Source organism: Salvelinus alpinus, chromosome 2, assembly GCF_045679555.1.
Source record: "Salvelinus alpinus chromosome 2, SLU_Salpinus.1, whole genome shotgun sequence".
NCBI classification, from domain to species: Eukaryota; Metazoa; Chordata; class Actinopteri; order Salmoniformes; family Salmonidae; genus Salvelinus; species Salvelinus alpinus.
Genome location: NC_092087.1, coordinates 65,293,284 through 65,316,135, shown reverse-complemented (window position 1 = coordinate 65,316,135; position 22,852 = coordinate 65,293,284). Strand labels below are relative to the sequence as shown.

General features: G+C 42.2%; 1 protein-coding gene across 1 annotated transcript in view; it reads left to right on the top strand.

Moving 5' to 3' along the window:
* Window positions 1–22,852, top strand: part of LOC139544019 (inactive tyrosine-protein kinase 7-like) — a 42,405-nt gene that overhangs the window by 4,509 nt on the left and 15,044 nt on the right. Inside the window, exons 2-5 of the mRNA XM_071350686.1 lie at window positions 15,728–16,024; window positions 16,937–17,039; window positions 17,452–17,636; window positions 17,865–18,012. Of these exons, the coding sequence (XP_071206787.1) occupies window positions 15,728–16,024; window positions 16,937–17,039; window positions 17,452–17,636; window positions 17,865–18,012 (733 nt within the window). The remainder of the gene's footprint in view (window positions 1–15,727; window positions 16,025–16,936; window positions 17,040–17,451; window positions 17,637–17,864; window positions 18,013–22,852) is intronic.

The following is a 22,852-nucleotide window of genomic DNA, read 5'->3' as shown; positions in this document are numbered from 1 at the left end:
CTACATTATTTGCTGAAACATTGAGTTAAGCCTATAGTATCTTATTTCCAACGTTCATCCAATTTGTGTAGTACTTTCAGAGCTTGTACAAATTTGCTGGTTTTATCAAAACCCAGTCCTTATTTCCTATACTGCCATCTGTCCTTGCTGTGTGTGTCTTGTTGAAACCAATGGCAACTACTTGTATGAAAGAGAGGGCCACTCCGGTCTGTGACATATGTGAGGATGGGGGAGAAGCAGCTGAAATGTCTTGAAACGCGTTCTGGATTAGGCGTGATGGCACGTTCTTCCCTCTGGTCTAACTACCCTGAGGTCTCATGGGTCTTTGGGATGGGCAGTTAAATGTCAGGGGCAACCACCACTGTTCTCTTTTGGCACACCTCTGGCAGCTGCAGTTTCATCAGACAAACAAGTGTTTGTTTATTACAGCTAGACTTTAAGATCTGGAAAGTATGTTTTGAGGAGTTTTTTTGTTGTTGTGAGAAATAATCAATCTCACCACTATAGCCCACTATAAGCAAAAGCAAATGGTGTTAGCAGTCAGTGGGCAGCCCTGATATAGGGCATTGATGGATAAAGATTTGTCGTACTATAATTAGAAGTGTACAAATAATACCTGAAAACCTCTATGCGACATCACACACACAAATTAAATATGCACAATTCAAATGTCACGGTGGAGATTCACAATTTAGATTAGTAACTTAACTGCTGCACAGTATTTGAAGCAATACAACAGCGACACTGTATTTACTGTCAAAATATCACACAAGGTCTCAAAATTACATGGGGCAGGGGGAGAATGTAAAGGTAACATCTATAATTGAGTCCTCTGATATGGTAGATGCTTCTCTATGTCCAACTCATAGGATGATTGATGCCACTTCATTTGCTTGTTGAGTAATTCTACCCTGGGTAAACCCAGCCAAGGTCGTGCCAAAGCATGTTGTAACCTTGTGATTAGTTTCCACAATACCCTCCATATTTGGCGCCCAACCCAGTGCAGAAAGACGATGCCAGCGGCTGACATAACTGATGTTTGATCTGATAGCCCATAATGAGCTACTAAAATGACAGCCTGGCAGATGTTTGAAATGAATGCCTGTGTAAACCATGCCACCCGTCGTGAGATTGCTCGCCGGCAGAGAAATAGCAGGGCCTTGGCAAGGAGGAAGAGATTCTGCTCATAAGATGTCAAGTTGTCTGATATGGAGTGTCAGCCAGGAATGGCCTAAACAAAATGGTGGAAAACTTGCCTGTTTTGAATTGTCTAATGATGAACTGTTAAACAACAACCAGCTCAGAAATATTTGGTTTCCAGACTCATGGTAGTATGTGTTTTAAATATTTCAAAGCATTTGGTTAAACACTATTGTTTTTCCTGCTAAATGGGGCATTCTTTAGAACCAATTTAGGAAACTACATCTGTGTGTGAAACTGTTACTCTGGCATACTTGGGTGCCTATTTTTTGTAATCTTTTTTCACTCTTTGAAGGAAATAGCTTTGTTGGTTAAAAAAAAGAAGCTATATTTAGCTTTGCACTTGAAGTAGGCTCCTTTGGATATTTTCAGGAGGATCTGTTTCTGAAAACTGCTCCAATTTCCTTTATATAGCCGGGAAATGTTGGGTTGAAAGCAACAGCTGAGTCACTGGTTGCAACAAGGATTAAAACCTGAGGATTGTATGGAAGATGCACAATCTTTGGGATTTGAGTCATCATTTGCAGAATAACTTTGATGACCCAATTTGTTGAATGATTCCATTGTCTTTACTTAACTTCGTTCTTCTCTGTTAACATAGTCTGTTGGGCGTGAGGTCAACCGCCAACATTTCTTCACCGATTTATCAAAATGTCAACCTTTTTAGATGTGCTTTCTGCCAAAGCTAGGACATGGGCTTGTCTTTCACCATTGGCACCATATCAGTCAAGGAGTATATAGCCCTGTGACCCTGGCAAACCTCAGTGCTGCTGACTGGGAGAGGACTGTTTCCATGTTGTAAAGTACACTCGGAAAGCTGGGCAGATGTCATTCACAATTCCACATAGAGATTTTTACAACCTCCACCCCCCCCCCCCATTTTTAGAGAGGGGGTTTCACTGTTAGTCTACACCTTTTTGTTTATGAAGCATGTGACAAATTAATGATTTCATTTATTGAAGACTGATGTATGAATATTTTTCTGACAAATTATTGCTTTTTGATAAGACTTTGCAGATAGAATAAAGAGGGGGGGAAGCATGTCATCAAATACTTGCACATAAACCCTGAATAACACACTCACAGAACTGCTTGGGTTTTGTGCGAATGATAAGTAATGAAATAAGAGTAATCGCTCACGCAGTGTATAAAGTATACACAAAGTAGTGGTCTACTGTTTGTTTGTGCCATCCCTTCATGCTCCTCTAAAATGACGATAACATGTGAAATGGACAGCGCAACCTCAAGATTGAAAGAACCCTGTCTGACAAAGCCAATCACAACTATGCATGGCTCTTGTTGAACATGAGGTAAACCAATGACTGCTCGCAGGTCACAATCCTCACGGGAAACCCACACAGACTGATTCCAGGGCAGAGAGGTCACGAGCAGGGGAGAAGAGCTGATTTTACACTTCGCAACCCCAGAACAAGCTCAGTCAGAGCCGTTTGAAGAACTAGGGACATGAGTGATTGTACCTTTTTTGAGTCTCTCTGTGGTAAAACAATATTTATTGCTAGATGTTTTGCCCATTTTTGCATATGAACCCTTTCCTCTCAAGGGCTGTCTGGAGAGACTTGTTTTAGGGACAATTTTAGTCTGTTGGCCTGCCTGGAACCAATGTGAAGTTGCCTGGTGACACTCCTGAGTGCTCTGCAGAAAGAACAAGTGGTTCTTGTTATGAGATCAGCATTTGTGTAATTAAATTTAAGTCCATATGCTTTTCATTAAGCTCCATCTCTTTCCAGAGCCGAATTTAGAAATCCCACAACATTCCCCGAGCACCAAAGGCCTTTTAGATTTTATGTAATATAAAGAGAAGCGTGTGGAATTTACTGTGGAGGATAGATAACTTCAGTACGACACACATTTCCCGCCAATTTAGTTTGTGAGAAGAAATAATTACTTGGTTAATATGCCAAGACTATCAACATTTGAGGTCTGAAAAACTGCCGGGTTGCATGACTGTGAACGTCTCAAGCCTCGTCTCCTAAACATTTTTCTCACTTTCAACATCCTCTGCTGTTGACCTCCCTTAACATTTATTGTATTTTGTCCCTCCTTGTGTGATGTTTTGGGTATTGTTTGTTTGTCGGGGGCCCCACGCTTTCTGTGGTACGCATCAGTCGCTTACACTTCTCACAGCATGAGGTCAACACTGCCAACTGGTAGAAAGAGAAAGAACTGTTATGAGCTGAACATAACAGTATGACAGTGGAAGGGAGGACAGGAGCAGGTGACCCAACTGTGATTTGTGACTAGATTTAGAATGCAATGCAATTAGCCCCCCCCCCCCCCCCCCCCCCACGGGACAGCTAATTGCATCGCATTCTAAATCTCACAGCGAAAACACATACTCTGTTTAGACTTCCATGTCTGAGCTGCCTGTGGCAGATGCCATACCGGGGGGGGGGGCATAGTTGAGATGGGTTGTAACCTGGTTTTGGTGCATCAATTGTTATTGCCCCCTCCGAAAACAGAGAGTAGGCTACTTTATCACCTTCAAGCCAGTTCAGCAAACAGTGAAATGAAAGCCCTAAGGCTCACATGAGAAAAGTGGCTGGACCCCTGACTCTTCCAGGGCCGTAAACTTGGCCCTGGACTCTAACGATGGAGGTACACATGAAAGGTTTTCTTTTCTTCTCCAGGAGCATGTCAAATTAGGCATAAGTAAAGGCTTTGATTTCTGGATCAGATACAAAATGTAAGAATTTTTTTCCTTGAAGATGTTATCAGAAATGCATCAAAACCCCTGCCAACTAATATCAACACACAAATTGTTTACATTCTAAAGTTTAAGAAATATTGCCTTGTGCCTCTTCATTCCGTAACCAAAAACGGACATATCTTTAAGATATTTTAATGTCTCTCCCTCATGAGGGTGGATAATGAAAGTTCACAGAAGTAACGGTAGACATACCAATTTAGTTATAGTGATTTTACTGATTTCAGTTTTATTTGAATTATTAAGTGAATAAAACTCGTAATTGCATTACCAAATTGGTAACTGAATTACCAATAAAATCAGTAATGGAATTACTGCAACTGAATTGGCTACAATGGGAAATCATAATAGTCACAAATCATAGTTGGGTCACCTGCTACCGTCCTCCCTTCCACTGTCATACTGTTATGTTCAGCTCATAACAGTTTTTTCTTTCTGTTGTCTAGTGGTGAAACCTCTCTCTCACATACACTGTCCAGTTAATGTTACCTCTCCCAGCTCTTACTGACACTACCAATGAGCCCCCTGTAACCCGCATCCTAACGCGCTGACCGACATCGAACATTCACGGATGTTGAAAAGTAGTTTTACATTTGGTCAGTCCACCCTGGCCTTGATGTTTAACGTCCATAGACGGACCGGACTGAATATGTCATAGATGTATGTTTCACAAGTTTTGATAGCACATTACAGTTAGTAGAGCACAGTGGAGTATAACTACACATTTCAGGACGCAAAGAATAGGCTGCTTTTACACTGGACAATTCGTGGGTTTATGCTGCAGTTCGCCCACACACTAGTCGCTGCTCAACGCCATTGTAAATGTTACGTTTAGTTGGCTAAATATAGTACAGTACAGAAATGTATTACAGTAGAGAACAGTATATTGTACTGAACTATACTCTAATGTACTCTACTATACTGTATTCTACTGCAGTCCACTGTGCTGCGTGCGCTGTGATGTCCAAACTTGTGAAACATGAGGAGTAAGGGAAAGGGGGATACCTAGTCAGTTCTACAACTGAATATCTTCAACTGAAGTGTGGCTTCTGCATTTAACCCAACCCCTCTGAGTCAGAGAGTTGCAGGGGGCTGTCTTAATCGACAACCACGTCCTTGGCGCCCGAGGAACAGTGGGTTAACTGCCTTGCTCAGGGGCAGAATGACAGATTTTTGCCTAGTCAGCTCTGGGATTCGATCCAGCATCCTTTCTGTTACAGGACCAACGCTCCTACCCGCCAGAATACCGACATTCATATCCATAATTATGCTTTTCTGTGTAGTACAGATCAGTCTAATTCAATTACCAGGTGTAAATCCACTTCACTTACTGTAGATCAATAACCAAAATAGATTTTTTTCAAACTCAAGGTGCTATGTCATAGCTGACACCCCATTCTTTCTGCGGACATCTTTAAATTTTAATTCAGAGCAGATATTTAAGATTTTTCACAAACGTAGTCGCATAAAAACCTGAGGTAGATTTTACTGTAATTCTGTAAAAAAAAGTTAGCATCTGTACACTAAATTTGTTTTTGTAAATTTTTTGTAAATTTTTCTGTGGAAATTGTTAGTATTGACTTTTGTGTATTGTTTGTTTAATTTTCAAATGGCGTAATTCCGTTTTCGTGGAATTACCCCTGTAAATCCCTAAATTTATCCAATGGCTCAAAGTGTTGAATTTCTGATTGTCGTTGACTTTTTTTAATTTAGAAAGTAATGCCCCCCTCCCTTGTAAATGGTTGGAGCCATGCTTAGTGGGAGTTGTAAAGTCTACCACTCTTGGTATGTTCCACTTAGTGGCAATTTGGGGGGGGGGGGGGGGGGTGAAGCTAAGGTTGTTTAATTTGTTTTATGTTACAGCTCAAATTCATTAGTCTTTGCTGTAGTATTTGTGTCTTAGTCGTGTCATGTAATTATATACTTTTACATAATCTCCACCAAGAAAATGACCATGTATGGCCATAGCACGCTCTCACCCATCTCTGCGCCTGCCTCCCTCCAGCTGTTTTGTCCCTTGTATGTGCAGTGAAGGGGCAGGGTATTCTCATAAATGTTTTGGCCACAGATGAGTATCCATCTCACAGCTGGGCCCCTGCGTTAAATGAAGGGAACGGTTCACCAAGAATTTAAAGTCTCAACGGCCTCCGATACAATCTCATGCCATGTGATGACAGGACAGAAGAGACAGCTGAAATGCAACTCAAAGAACTGTTCCATCCTAGGTCTGGGCGCTATATCGAAATAATTCCAGTTAATGTGTTTGTGTGATATTCCAAATGCCTGTATCGCAAGAATCAAGTTATTTTTCGTTTTTTCGTTTTTATGGACATTTATGTTCGCTTGTTCTCATGTAGTATTTTTGTTCTCTTCTCCTTCGCGGGAAGGCAGGCGACAAGCTTATTTTGGGCAATAGTGAAACCTCTCGCTTCACCTTTTCCTGTCTATTTACACACACACACCAAGCCCCTCCCCCTGCCACACCAAGCCCCTCCCCCTGCCACACCAAGCCCCTCCCCTTGCCACACCAACAAAGTTGAGAGATTAATTCTTCCTCTGACGAGCAGTTTAAACTCGCTATTTGAGGTTTGGTCCAACAGAATCTGTCAAATGGACACAGAAATGCTTAGACACTATTTTTACTGTAATAAAGAAGTTAACCTTTCTAACAATACCTTTTTTATGTTTCAACTACTCAAATTGTGCGCAGAGCAGACACTACTAAAACAGGAGTGTCAATGAACATTGATTCTGGAAAATGAATGCTCGGTTTAGCATTTTAGCTAAAGACTGTTATACTAGCTGTGTAGTCTTTATTTTTTTTTAATAAATGTGCAATAAGCATTCAAACAATTTATATAATTAATTGGCAACTTGTTCTCATTCTGAGAAATAAGGTAGGCCACTTGATTTCAACATCTGAACAGTGGACAGGCTAGCAAGCTGTTCAAACAGTTGGGAGACAGACAGGTGTGTTCATAACAATTCAACTGTTCTGCCTTGTTACCTAGCAAATAGATTCACGCCGTGAATTAATTTGATTATTGCTGACTGTTTGAAATGCGGTTTATTTTACCTTTTTTAATTCTACAACAACGTTTATTTAGAGAATATAAAAAGAATATACACTACCATTCAAAAGTTTGGGTTCACTTAGAAATATCCTTGTTTTTGAAAGAAAAGCAAACAGTTTTTTGTCCATTTTAAAATAACAAATTGATCAGAAATACAGTGTAGACATTGTTAATGTTGTAAATAACTGTTGTCACTGGAAACGGCTGATTTTTAATGGAATATCTACATAGGCTTACAGAGGCCCATTATCAGTAACCATCACTCCTGTGTTCCAATGGCACATTGTTAGCTAATCCAAGTTTATAATTTTAAAAGGCTAATTGATCATTAGAAAACCCTTTTGCAGTTATGTTAGCACAGATGTTATTTTAACGGACAACAAAAAAAATGATTTTCTTTCAAACAATGACATTTCTAAGGGACCCCAAACTTTTGAACGGTAGTGTATATCTCGTGAATCGCCCATAAATTCGAGATACGATTTTTAGGCCATATCACCCAGCACTATTCCATCCTATTGCCGGGCGCTTCTTTGCTGCACTCCTCCTTTTGAGTGGAACATTGTTATTATTTTCAATTTATCCTGGAAACACGTTTAGCGATTAAGATTAAATTGACCCCTATGCCTACTTCATCCTAATCTCACTTGATTTCTTTTACCCTAACACAGCAATGTCTGAAATCCTTCAAGCAACATCCTACTCAGTGTCATTGTCTTGCATCAGATCAGTTCAGGCGGAATCAACACGTATCTCGCAAATGGTAATCTGATAGAACAAAAGTAGTTCGGATACAAGGGCTGCCATAACGTTCGAAAATATTACCTACGTGACATTGTCTGCGAGACTCAATTTCTTCATCAAAACTGTCTCAATTAATCTAAGTTAAAACAAATGTCAATAATGTTTTTTGCTGAAGTCTTAGTCCGCCCCATTTTACATCTAGCTAAGGATTATTGTGCTTCAATGAGCAGTATTTCTGTAGTTTTGACTATAAGCATGAAAGCTAGAATAAATGTGTCCAACGTTAACTTGCTAACGTTAGCTGAACCAGTCACTGAAATCATCTTTGACTGAAACGGTGCTGCTAACTAACCAGCTAACTTAGTGCTGCACACAATGTTGAGTCTTCCAGCAAGTTACTGTAGCTAGCACTGCTAGCTAATGCTTACATTATTATAAGTTTTCATGAAGTAGCTGTTCTTCTGCCACGAGTCATTGCAGTAGCTTCCCGAGTCAGCTGCTGTGCTCAGCTGACCCACCGATACGTTTGCAGGGAAACATGCTGATCCTACAGACAGATTTCTTATTTCTCAGTTCTTCATAATTGTGGGGCTGCATGTCTAGAACTTCAGGGTCATTTAAATAGGCTAATCCAAACTTTTTGTCATTCATGTCAGTAAGCTAGCTATACAGCTGATCAAGTCACTGCACTGGCAACCAACGTCCTTGCACAGCCTTTGTGCAGAAGATAGCCACCGGTTTATTTTTATATTTTTGCAAACTATTTAATCACTGTCACAACATTTTGTAGTTATTTTGCTAGCTAGTTATTCTTCCTATTTCATGGAAAGTCATGCAAGAGCACAGTGATGTCAAATTAGTAACTGTTTAGAATTTTTTGAATGGCGGATGCTCAATGTTCAATTTTGAATGAGTTCCACGTCCTACAAGAGAGACCGGTTGAGGATCGCGCGTCGCGGAGGAGTGAAGCCATCTGACGTGAGACATTGACTGTGTGCCACTGACTGACCAAGATTCTGCAGAGCCTAATGTTCTCCCAGCAGCCAAATCACTGGCATCCTGCACCTCTGTATCGTGGTCCCTATAAGAGTGGATTTCCCACCAGCCCCCTCCAGGTCTGATATTTTTGCCTGTTGTCTATCAATCTGGACTGTGTTATTAAATGGAGGGTGACTTACTCCTACTGCACTGTCCCAATGGACCGCAGTCCCCCACTGGTTAATCTTAGTATCTGTAGGCATTTCAGAGCGGGCACCTGTTTAGCCGTGTCCAGCCTGACACTGTGCCCCTCGACTTGGGAGCAGCTGCACAAACACCTTCCTTCTCTGCCCGGGCCCTCCGCTTTGCCTTGTGAACCCCCACCTACCCCCTTCGGCTGCAGCCCCCCCCCCCCCCCCCCCCCACACACACACACTCACAACCCTTATATGGCAGTTTGTCTGAGGGGTCCAGGCCCAGTGTGATACCCCAGGCCCAACTGCCTTGCCTGACTATTAGGCTGTTCTGGACTATTAGGTTACCCCAGGGAAATCAGCAGCTGAAAGTGATAAGTGCTCTAATAAGTTGCCTTCTCGCCCTCGACAGCCACGTAGCTCGATGACTTGTTTTTTTGGATGCTCCTATGGCATAATCTCAAGTGGATGTGATGAGGACAATTGGAGATTCAGTTTCCACTGTTGTATATTTGCATAACGATGCTCCTCAGCCTTGCAAACCGTGGGTATGGTGAAACATACCGTAGTAATAATTGTGGCAAGCTCAAATTTCTGTACAAGGCTGTTGTCATTTATGGACCCCCCCCCTCTACTCAGTATCCGGTGGGACAAACCACTCTGGTCATATTTCACAGGGTGGTTTTGTTTTAACCATGGCTCAATTTAATGCTTGGCTCCTTTTTAGTGGACAGATGGTCCAAATCAACTCTACGCCATTGTTGAATATGAGTCTGCTTACATCCATGTATCCATGGAGTCATCCTTACCCCTGATATATAGCATCGAAATTGGTCTGTTTGAAGTTATATTGTGGGCTTCCTCTGTAAGGTAACATTCTCATTTTTATTCTGCAGTTTGCCATTGTGGTCTCTCCCGGCCGTTTTCACATTCCACAGCATTCTGTGTCTTGTGAATTAAACCTAAAATGTTTCTGTGCCAATCTTTCCTGCCTACTGTCAATAGTGCTTGGTGGGAGGTCCCTGCATCCGCAAACAAGCCTTGTAGGTATCTCAAATGGAACTGGTCACAGACCCAGTATCTTTACACCAGAGGGTCATTGACCGCTGTGCATCAAAGCCCTCCTTTGTGAGAGAGAGGGAGAAACCACAGGAGCTTTTTGGCACTAACAGCCAAGTTGAGCTTTGAGACTAGTAGGGTACCACTATAGGAGCTGGAAGAGAAAGACCAGTGCCCTAAAGCTCCTAGTGCATAATTTATACCGAATGGACTTATATCGATTAATTGCTGCACGATTTGCATCTTCAGGTTCACATGAATATTATTTAGCTCAATCTTGGGAGGTAGGTTATCTCTGATCAGATCCCAGATGTGATGTAATGTGCAGCGTTTTATGCAGCAGCAGGTTCCATTTGTGGTTCATGTTTCAGCCAATCAGGTTTGCTTACACTCGGTTAGTATAGTTCCACTGCTCCAGTATCCATGAATGCCACCTTTGTCACTTCGAACTCTAAATTCCTGCCCTGGGATCAAGGAAGAGGTTTAGGAATGTTGCAGTGCCAGGCATTTCTGTAGAGGCTAGGGTCCTCACCTAGACACTGATTTTGTAGACACTTTAAATGTGCAAGACTCATGCCATTCCTGATATCTCCGAAAATCTATTGAAAATAAAGCCTACTGGACTCCAATGGTCCAACATGATGTTCTGGTAAATGTACCATCTCTGGTCAAACAACTCTTGACATGAAACAAATGTTCTAGGCATCATCTTTCTCACGAGCTAGCTTAGCTACACTCTGCACAGTTGATTCCATGCAGCACGGCGAGTCACCACATGTCTGTTGATTTAATTTCTTTGGCGAGTAAATTTCCCCAATCAGAAGAGACAGCAATGGCGACAAACAAACTGACGGTGCACGCTGGAGGTCACACGAACATTCACCCTGTTTATTTTCCTGTGGAAAAAGTGCAGGCAAGATGTACACATACAACCCCCGAACTGTTCACTGCATTTTCATGCGAGGAAAGAAGACAAATTTCCCCGATTTAAGTCTGTGGTAGGGGGACCATGCAGGAAATGTTAGATTTCTCTGTGACCGCTAGTTCACCACTTCTTATGATAAAAGTTGGCATCACCATTCTTTTGTTTTCTGAGAGAACATCCGAATGAACTCTTTATCTTTAAATACAAGAGGTAATTTATTGAATAGCCTAGATTCTAGTTTGTTTATCAATTGCAATGGCTTTTGAATGACACCATCAACAGGCTCTTTTTATATATATATATTTGATTAAAAAATAATCTTTAAGGGGTGGATCAGCTTTAATATTGAGGATAGATTGTTGCTTCCATCAATGCAATTGTCTGCGTCATTTCCAATCCCCCATATTTTTGGGGATATATATATTATATATATATATATACACACACAGTTTAAGTCGGAAGTTTACATACACTTAGGTTGGAGTCATTAAAACTCGTTTTTCAACTACTCCACAAATTTCTTGTTAACAAACTGTAGTTTTGGCAAGTCGGTTAGGACATCTACTTTGTGCATGACACAGGTAATTTTTCCAACAATTGTTTACAGACAGATTATTTCACTTATAATTCACTGTATCACAATTCCAGTGGGTCAGAGGTTTACATACACTAAGTTGACTGTGCCTTTAAACAGCTTGGAAAATTCCAGCAAATGATGTATTGGCTTTATAAGCTTCTGATATGCTAATTGACATCATTTGAGTCAATTGGAGGTGTACCTGTGGATGTATTTCAAGGCCTACCTTCAAACTCAGTGCCTCTTTGCTTGACATCATGGGAAAATCAAAAAAAATTGTAGACCTCCACAAGTCTGGTTCATCCTTGGGAGAAATTTCCAACTGCCTGACGGTACCACATTCATCTGTACAAACAATAGTACGCAAGTATAAACGCCATGGGACCATGCAGCCGCCATACCGCTCAGGAAGGAGACATGTTCTGTCTCCTAGAGATGAACGTACTTTGGTGCGAAAAGTGCAAATCAATCCCAGAACAACAGCACAGGACCTTGTGAAGATGCTGGAGGAAACGGGTACAAAGTATCTATATCCACAGTTAAACAAGTCCTATATCGACATAACCTGAAAGGCCGCTCAGCAAGGAAGAAGCCACTGCTCCAAAACTGCCATTAAAAAAAGCCGACTACGGTTTGCAACTGCACATGGGGACAAGGATTTAACTTTTTGGAGAAATGTCCTCTGGTCTGATGAAACAAAAATAGAACTGTTTGGCCATAATGACCATCATTATGTTTGGAGGAAAAGGGGGAGGCTTGCAAGCTGAAGAACACCATGCCAACCGTGAAGCATGGGGGTGGCAGCATCATGTTGTGGGGGTGCTTTTCTGCAGAAGGGACTGGTGCACTTCACAAAATAGATGACATCATGAGGCTGGGAAATTATGTGGATATATTGAAGCAACATCTCAAGACATCAGTCAGGAAGTTAAAGCTTGGTCGCAAATGGGTCTTCCAAATGGACAATGACCCCAAGCATACTTCCAAAGTTGTGGCAAAATGGCTTAAGGACAACAACATCAAGGTATTGGAGTGGCCATCACAAAGCCCTGACCTCAATCCCATAGAATATTTGTGGGCAGAACTGAAAAAGCGTGTGCGACAAAGGAGGCCTACAAACCTGACTCCGTTACACCAGCTCTGTCAGGAGGAATGGGCCAAAAATTCTTATTGTGGGAAGCTTGTGGAAGGCTACCCGAAATCTTTGACCCAAGTTAAACAATTTAAAGGCAATGCTACCAAATACTAATTGAGTGTATGTAAACTTCTGACCCACTGGGAATGTGATGAAAGAAATACAAGCTGAAATTAGTAATTTTCTCTCTTATTCTGACATTTCACATTCTTAAAATAAAGTGGTGATCCTAACTGACCTAAAACAGGGAATTTTTACTTGGATTAAATGTCAGGAATTGTGAAACTGAGGTTAAATGTATTTGGCTAAGGTGTATGTAGACTTCTGACTTCAACTGTGTGTTTGTGTGTGCATATACATACTTTTTTTTTTAATATATATATTTTTTCATTCCCTGCAAGCCCTGCCACCTCTCACCCAATTGGAGTAAACTAATAAACAACATTTAGGCTTCTACCTTCAGTTTATACACATTTTACAGACACAATCTATTTTACAGTAGTTATATTTTGTTTGTTTTTAGTCCTTCCTCTATTTCTGATGTCCATCGAGTTTGATTTCCATTTGTAACTGTGCTATTTCACAAAATGTCTGAACCTACATACATTTTACAGACCTTGTATGTTTTACATTGGTTGTCTTGTTATTAGTCCCACCCTTCAGCTCCATTCAAAAGGCTCTGTTTTTACACTTGTTGTGACTTGTAGTTTTGAATAATGGATGTCTGAGTAGACTGAATAGCTATAGCCTACATTGCAGCAATGGCTCCCTATTCTCTAGTCTGTTCAGTTCTTCTGAGTCTTGGTACCCTCTTAATCAAGAGTATTCCCTGAGAGGATCCTATCTCCATGGCAGCAACAGGCACAGATAATGGCTTGTCCTGCCCCTCTGGCTGCACTAAGTTTGGAATGTGGCCTCCCCTGTAGAGGAGAGAGCTAGACTGTGGTGTGTATCTCACACACACACACACACACACACACACACACACACACACACACACACACACACACACACAGTCTAGCTCTATATATTAGTGGATCACAGGACGTGGGAGAGCTAGTACAGAGCCAAAGAGATGAGTCTTGGGGGCATTGTTATTGGGCACCAAGGGCTACTCTTCTTCCTGTAGTCTCAATTAGACTCCACTAGGTACTTACAATGATAGAACCATTCTCAAAGCAGTGAGAACACAGCGTGTTGTGTACTTCCAGTGTGTAATTGACTGGAGTTCTGTAGCTAGCAAGGCTGTGGGCTTTTAATTTTGGATGGAAAGAGGGGGAGCATGATAGCCCACCAGAACAAAGTCATTGGACAGGTCATCATTGTAAATAAGAATTTGCTTTTAATATGCTTCAACTTTTTTTCATTAATACAGGTAAGTAAAATACATGCATGTTCAGACACTTTTTCTCTGTCACTTTTGCCGGGTAACCCAGCAGTCCCATTCATCCAAGGCTGAGGGGTATGAATGAATACCTCATCCTCTTGAAGCCGGGCAGATGCCACTCCGCATTCCATCCCCCTCGCTGGTATGCGCTCTCGACCTGTGATGTGTTGACATTGTGTCCGTGTGTATTAAAAAGAGACAGGACTAGGTGCAGCCGCATTGGGCACAGTTGAACTGTTTTGTTCAGGATACACTCTTGTTTAGTTGCTCTTTCAACCAGTCTCTCGATTCCACACACATTTGTATGTCACTATCACACTACAGTACATTTATTGTTGATAGACTTGTGAAACCGAATATAATATGAATATAACTATGACGAATTCAGCACTCAGTCAAATATAGTATGTCATAGCCAGTTATTGCCCCCCCCCCCCCCACTTTGTTGGTGTGGAGGTTGCTGTGTTTTACAGAGGCAAAATGCCAAAGTAAGGTGGTATGCGTGCCAGGGTGGAGTGAGGGGGGTCAACTGATGGCACAGTGCCCGCCTACCTACGAAAACATTAGGGGAAAACACTATCAGCTCAGTTGAGTGCCAGTCATTCATCCTTTCTGCTCATTAAAAATGTAGCCTACTTGTGCTATTTATTTATTTATTTTAATTTAATTTCTTTTCCCACTCCATGGGAAAGCAGAGGCTTTATTTCCCACTCCCACTGCAGACTGTCCCGCTCCCAGCATGGGCCTTCGCTCGGCCTGGGCCCCAGTAACCAGTCACTGGAGCGAGACAGACTGCCGTCTCGGTCTCAGGCAGTCGTCTGTCTGGATGAATGGGCAGCTCTGAGTTCGACAGGCCCTGCCAATCACTGAGGATCAGTGGCACTCTATTCAACGTCTGGGACATTGGGAGAAAAACAAATCCTTCATTGAAATTCATACTTAGTATTACTAGCATTTATTCATTTGAAGGTACACACTTATTATTCTAGTAGTTTGACTTGATCCGTTTGTGTAACTACATTTTTTTGCACACACCTCCCATTGACATCAATGAATGAGTTGCGCGAAAGTCTGATTTGCTTGTGCTCAATTTGGAATCTGGACATTTTGAATGCCTCTTAAACAAGCCGAAAGGACAACAAAGTATTGTTTTAATGTAATGAGTGGCAATGTCCTATAGGGTGTTCTAATGGCTTATACTGCACCCTTAAAAAGATAGTTAATTTTTCTGAACATTTTTCTTATTTACAGCTCACCTAGAGTTGTTGTGTCATCCAAACCCCTTTGAAGTTCATTGGTGGGGTGTTTAGCAACATCCAAAATTTCCTGGACAGCATTTTTTGTGCATGTAGCAATGCAAGGGGAAACTGATGATCTTGCAGGAGACATGGTTATTATTTGGGATGACAGAGTACATACCTGGCATGTCACTCAGCAAGAGGGAGGCCGAGGAGTTATGAACCTTGTCTAGAGAAACTGGGGCCCATGGTCTGTCTGCCGCACACCTGGGTGTTTGTCTTTTTGTCTGTCTTACTGCAGCACACCTGGGTGTCTGTCTCTCTACTGCCAGTGGACAACTTCATCTTTTCAAGGAAGAAAAATAAGATTAATTTGTATGTGCATTAAATACAGGCTCTGTTGTGAACTGAATAATTTTGGGGTTTAGCGTAACACGTCAGAGCTTAACAATAAATTCCTCCCTCTAACTCTCTCTCTCTCCATCCTCCAGTTCTCACTGTTCACGCCGCCTCCTTCCACTTCACCAAGGAGCCCAAGTCCCAGGATGCCTTGCACGGCCGGAGTGCCATGTTACGCTGCGAGGTCAGCGACGCGGATAGCGTGAGTTACAGTTGGCTGCAAAACGGCGATGCGGTGAACGACACGGAGCGCCTCTTTCGGGAGGGCGGCAACCTCAAGTTCACCGCTGTGGACCGCGTGCTGGACGCCGGGACCTTCCAGTGCCTGGCCGCCAACAATGCCACGGGAGAAGAGGAGCGCTCCACCGAGGCGTCCTTCAACATCAAATGTGAGTTTACTTAAATACTACTAAATTTTACTTAGTAAGCCCTTCCCTTAAATCAGTGTTTTGAGTTCTCATTACCAAAATACTGTAAATAGATGTGCAATTGTTAAATCCATACACATATTTCCGATATTGATATGACTCAATCTAGCACTCAAAGTAAGCATGGGTGACAGTGTAATAACAAATGATAGCCATAATTATATATATGTTACTGCAATAATTTTTGCCAAATGCATTGAATTGGCTGCACAGCAATGAGCAATTAGACCTTATGCAGACCTACCTGTTTTGAATTTTGACAGTTGCCTTGCAACCATAGATTTAAACTTTTATTTCGTTTTATTCTTCCAGATGTCAACTCAATATGTATGTCCTCCCATGTGTGTCTCTACAACCTCCATCTATATAACAGGCATCAAACACATCTCCTGAAGCTCTAAGAAAACGCTGCCTCATACTTATGAAGACTCTTACGAAAACCAGCCAGTGCTTTCCTTTTCGAACTCTTATTTCCACTGGACCAAAGTCACGCCCGCGTGAGAGGTTATTTTGAGTGCGGGGCGGACAAAGCTGTCCTTTATGTCCTCTGCCAAGATGGACCGCTTGTGAAGTTGCAGCGTCCTGCTGGTCTGGCTGACTGTGTCACAGAACAAGGAAGGTCAGCTTAAAGGGAAGGGGCTGTTTTGGTAGCTGGCGCTAAGTTAGCCAGGTGTGAATGGCTGGTTTGTGTTAATGAGCAGCAAGATGGGGTTTGACAGCTTTTTTTTTTTTTTACACTCCTTTTTTTAAATCCTCCATCTCTCTCTCTTCCTGTTGTGCTTGCTCTCTACCTTCTGTCTTTTTTTTAACACTCACTCTACCTACCTCTCTCTATCGATCGATAGATAATGTCTTGATTTGTCTGTCACACAGGGCTAGAGAGTGGTGGGGTGACCCTGAAGGATCCTGCATCAGAGCAGGACATCGAGAGCTCTGCCCCTGTGACGTTGAGGTGCAACATCGATGGACACCCACGGTGAGAAACACAACCGCGGCCTTAAGGTGTCCGCATGCTTCCCAGCCGAAACGGTTCGGATGAGTTAATGCATATTAAAACAAACACTACTATTGCCGCTTTTTTTTCCTTTTTCAAGAAAACCTCTTGAGTATGCGAGCACACTCGTTCAGCTAGCCGAACTGAAGCATTCTGACGCCTTTACAAGACCCCACGTTGCCTCGTGTGTGTCCCCACGTTGCCTTGTGTTTTCACTGGACTTTCATTGTGTTATGTAGATCGATGCCCACTTGATTTAGTCAAAACTACAAAGTAAATATACTGGTCACCAATGAGGACTGATTTAACCACTATAGCATTCATCAGTCTCTCCACTTGTTCTTATGTGCCAACTCACTCATGCATATTACGTAGTCATGTCTTCCTCCCCCAGACCAACATGCCACTGGTACAGAGACGGTGTGCGCCTGCCGGAGAAGAGCCATCAGATCAACAACAAGGAGCGAACTCTGACCCTGCCCAGTGCCAGCCCAGACAACAATGGCCTCTACTATTGCTGTGCCAAAAATCCAGCCGGGCACGTGTGCAGCAATGCCAACTTCACCCTCAATATCATAGGTGTGTATATGGACAAAGATTCAATAAAGAAGAGGTGAGGAGGGATTGCAGTTTTCCCCATAGTTTAATTGCAAAGCAACACCCAGCCCCACTGGCATCAACATAGTGAATAGAAGCCAGAGCTGAAGAGAGCCCTTTGACCTTTCTTATGTACTGTATACCTCTTTCTCAGTCTCTTCATACCACACACTCACACTATCACCCCCCCACCCCTTACCCTCTGTATAGATAAGAGTTTCCCTCGTCCCGTGGTGGTTCCTGAGGACCTGGTGGTGATGCGGAACGAGGAGGCCCTCCTTAACTGCCTGTTCACCGCCGAGCCCCCTCCCACCCAAGAGTGGTACCACCAGGATGAGCTCATCACCAACAAGTCCCGGTAAGACTGGGTTGATATATACACATACATACATTACCAGTCAAAAGTTTGGACACACCTGCTCATTTTCTTTATTTTTACTATTTTCTACATTGTGGAATAATAGTGAAGACATCTATGACAAGACAACTATGAGAACACATATGGAATCATGAAGTAACCCAAAAAGTGTTAAACAAATCAAAATAGCCACCGTTTGCCTTGATTACAGTTTTGCACACTCTTGGCATTCTCTCAACCAGCTTCATGAGGTAGTCACCTGGAATGCAATTCGATTAACAGGTGTGACTTCCTTAATGTGTTTGAGCCAATCAGTTGTGTTGTGACAAGGTAGGGGGGTATACAGAACATAGCCCTATTTGGTAAAAGACCAAGTCCATGTTATGGCAAGAGCAGCTCAAATAAGCAAAGAGAAACGACAGTCCATCATTACTTTAAGACATGAAGGTCAGTCAATGCGGAATATTCCAAGAACTTTGAAAGTTTCTTCAAGTGCAGTTGCAAAAACCATCAAGCGCTATGATGAAACTGGCTCTTATGAGCACCTCCACAGGAGAGGAAGAACGAGAGTTACCTCTGCTGAAGAGGATAAGTTCATTAGAGTTACCAGCCTCAGAAATTGCAGCCCAAATAAATGCTTCACAGAGTTCAAGTAACAGACACATCTCAACATGTTCAGAGGAGACTGCGCGAATCAGGCCTTCATGGTCAAATTGCTGCAAAGAAACTACTAAAGGACACCAATTAGAAGAGACTTGCATGCGCCAAGAAACACGAGCAATGGACATTAGACCGGTGGAAATCTGTCCTTTGGTCTGATGAGGCCAAATTTGAGATTTTTGGTTCCAACCGCTGTGTCTTTGTGAGACGCAGAGTAGGTGAATGGATGATCTCCGCATGTGTGGTTCCCACCATGAAGCATGGAGGAGGTGTGATGGTGTGGGGGTGCCTGCTGGTGACACTGTCAGTGATTTATTTAGAATTCAAGGCACACTTAACCAGCATGGCTACCACAGCATTCTGCAGCGATTCGCCATTCCATCTGGTTTGCGCTTAGTGGGACTATCATTTGTTTTTCAACAGGACAATGACCCAAAACACCTCCAGGCTGTGTAAGGGCTATTTTACTAAGAAGGAGAGTGCTGCATCAGATGACCTGGCCTACACAATCACCTGACCTCAACCCAATTGGGATGGTTTGGGATGAGTTGGACCGCAGAGTGAAAGAAAAGCAGCCAACAAGTACTCTGCATATGTGGGAACTGTTGGAAAAGCATTCCAGGTGAAGCTGGTTGAATGTGCAAAGTTGTCATCAAGGCAAAGTGTGGCTACTTTGATGAATCTAAAATATATTATATATTATAATATATACAGTTCTGGTTAGTACATGATTCCATGTGTTATTTCATAGTGTTGATGTCTTCGCTATTAATTTACAATGTAGAAAATAGTAAAAATAAAGGAAAAACACTTGAATGAGTAGGTATGTCCAAACTTTTGATATAAACATACACACCAGATGTGTGATGACTAAGTACAGTCTCCTAGATGTGAATTACAGTTTAAAGCAGTCTCCACCATATACATCCACTCTATGGCTGTGTGTGCTTGTGCATGTTGTGTACCTATTAGCGGTCGACCGATTATGATTGTTCGATACCGATTATTGGAGGACCAAAAAAGCCGATACCGATATAATCGGCCGATTATTTTTATATTTTTTATTTATTTATTTATTTGTAATAATGACAATTACAACAATACTGAATGAACACTTATTTTAACTTAATATAATACATCAATAAAATCAATTTAGCCTCAAATAAATAATGAAACATGTTCAATTTGGTTTAAATAATGCAAAAACAAAGTGTTGGAGAAGAAAGTAAAAGTGCAATATGTGCCATTTAAGAAAGCTAACGTTTAAGTTCCTTGCTCAGAACATGAGAACATATGAAAGCTGGTGGTTCCTTTTTAACATGAGTCTTCAATATTCCCAGGTAAGAAGTTTTAGGTTGTAGTTATTATAGGACTATTTCTCTCTATACCATCTGTATTTATTAACCTTTGACTATTGGATGTTCTTATAGGTACTTTAGTATTGCCAGTGTAACAGTATAGCTTCCATCCCTCTCCTCGCTCCTACCTGGGCTCGAACCAGGAACACAACGACAACAGCCACCCTCGAAGCAGCGTTACCCATGCAGAGCAAGGGGAATAACTACTCCAAGTCTCAGAGCGAGTGACGTTTGAAACCCTATTAGCGCGCACCCCGCTAACTAGCTAGCGATTTCACATCGGTTACACCAGCCTAATCTCGGGAGTTGATAGGCTTGAAGCACAGCGAAGAGCTTCTGGCAAAACGCAGGAAAGTGCTGTTTGAATGAATGCTTACGAGACTGCTGGTGCCTACCATTGCTCAGACTGTTCTATCAAATCATAGACTTAATTATAACATAACACACAGAAATACGAGCCTTAGGTCATTAATATGGTCGAATCCGGAAACTATCATCTCGAAAACAAGAAGTTTATTCTTTCAGTGAAATACGGAACCGTTCCGTATTTTATCTAACTGGTGGCATCCATCAGTCTAAATATTCCTGTTACATTGCACAACCTTCAATGTTATGTCATAATTACGTAAAATTCTGGCAAATTAGGCGGACCAAACTGTTGCATATACACTGACTCTGCGTGCAATGAACGCAAGGGAAGTGACACAATTTCACCTGGTTAATATTGCCTGCTAACCTGGATTTCTTTTAGCTAAATATGCAGGTTTAAAAATATATACTTCTGTGTATTTGATTTTAAGAAAGACATTGATGTTCATGGTTAGGTACACATTGGAGCAACGATACGCACCGCATTGATTATATGCAACGCAGGACACGCTAGATAAACTAGTAATATCATCAACCATGTGTAGTTAACTAGTGATTATGATTGATTGTTTTTTGTAAGATAAGTTTAATGCTAGCTAGCAACTTACCTTGGCTTCTTACTGCATTCGCTCCTTGTGGAGTGCAATGTAATCAGGTGGTTAGAGCGTTGGACTAGTTAACTGTAAGATTGCAAGATTGAATCCCCCGAGCTGACAAGGTAAAAAGCTGTCGTTCTCCCCCTGAACGAGGCAGTTAACCCACCGTTCCTAGGCCGTCAGTGAAAATAAGAATATGTTCTTAACTGACTTGCCTAGTTAAATAAAGGTGTAAAAAAAAAAAATACAGAATTCCGATTGTTATGAAAACTTGAAATCAAATCAAGTTTATTTTATATAGCCCTTCGTACATCAGCTAATATCTCGAAGTGCTGTACAGAAACCCAGCCTAAAACCCCAAACAGCAAGCAATGCAGGTGTAGAAGCACGGTGGCTAGGAAAAACTCCCTAGAAAGGCCAAAACCTAGGAAGAAACCTAGAGAGGAACCAGGCTATGAGGGGTGGCCAGTCCTCTTCTGGCTGTGCCGGGTGGAGATTATAACAGAACATGGCCAAGATGTTCATAAATGACCAGCATGGTCAAATAATAATCAGGAGTAAATGTCAGTTGGCTTTTCATAGCCGACCATTAAAGAAGTACTCCAGATATAACCAACTGACCCTAGCCCCCCGACACATAAACACTGGAGGCTGAGACAGGAGGGGTCAGGAGACACTGTGGCCCCATCCGATGATACCCCCGGACAGGGCCAAACAGGAAGGATATAACCCCACCCACTTTGCCAAAGCACAGCCCCCGCACCACTAGAGGGATATCTTCAACCACCAACTTACAATCCTGAGACAAGGCCGAGTATAGCCCACAAAAATCTCCACCACAGCACAAACCAAGGGGGGGGCGCCAACCCAGACATGAAGATCACGTCAGTGACTCAACCCACTCAAGTGACGCACCCCTCCCAGGGGCGGCATGAAAGAGCACCAGTAAGCCAGTGACTCAGCCCCTGTAATAGGGTTAGAGGCAGAGAATCCCAGTGGAGAGAGGGGAACCGGCCAGGCAGAGACAGCAAGGGCGGTTCGTTGCTCCAGTGCCTTTCCGTTCACCTTCACACTCCTGGGCCAGACTACACTCAATCATATGACCTACTGAAGAGATGAGTCTTCAGTAAAGACTTAAAGGTTGAGACCGAGTCTGCGTCTCTCACATGGGTAGGCAGACCATTCCATAAAAATGGAGATCTATAGGAGAAAGCCCTGCCTCCAGCTGTTTGCTTAGAAATTCTAGGGACAATTAGGAGGCCTGCGTCTTGTGACCGTAGCGTACGTGTAGGTATGTACGGCAGGACCAACTCGGAAAGATAGGTAGGAGCAAGCCCATGTAATGCTTTGTAGGTTAACAGTAAAACCTTGAAATCAGCCCTTGCCTTAACAGGAAGCCAGTGTAGTAATATTATCAAATTTCTTGGTTCTAGTCAGGATTCTAGCAGCCGTATTTAGCACTAACTGAAGTTTATTTTGTGCTTTATCCGGGTAGCCGGAAAGTAGAGCATTGCAGTAGTCTAACCTAGAAGTAACAAAAGCATGGATAAATTTTTCTGCATCATTTTTGGACAGAAAATTTCAGATTTTTGCAATGTTACGTAGAAAAAAGCTGTCCTTGAAACAGTCTTGATATGTTCGTCAAAAGAGAGATCAGGGTCCAGAGTAACGCCGAGGTCCTTCACAGTTTTATTTGAGACGACTTTACAACCATCAAGATTAATTGTCAGATTTAACAGAAGATCTCTTTGTTTCTTGGGACCTAGAACAAGCATCTCTGTTTTGTCCGAGTTTAAAAGTAGAAAGTTTTCAGCCATCCACTTCCTTATGTCTGAAACACAGGCTTCTAGCGAGGGC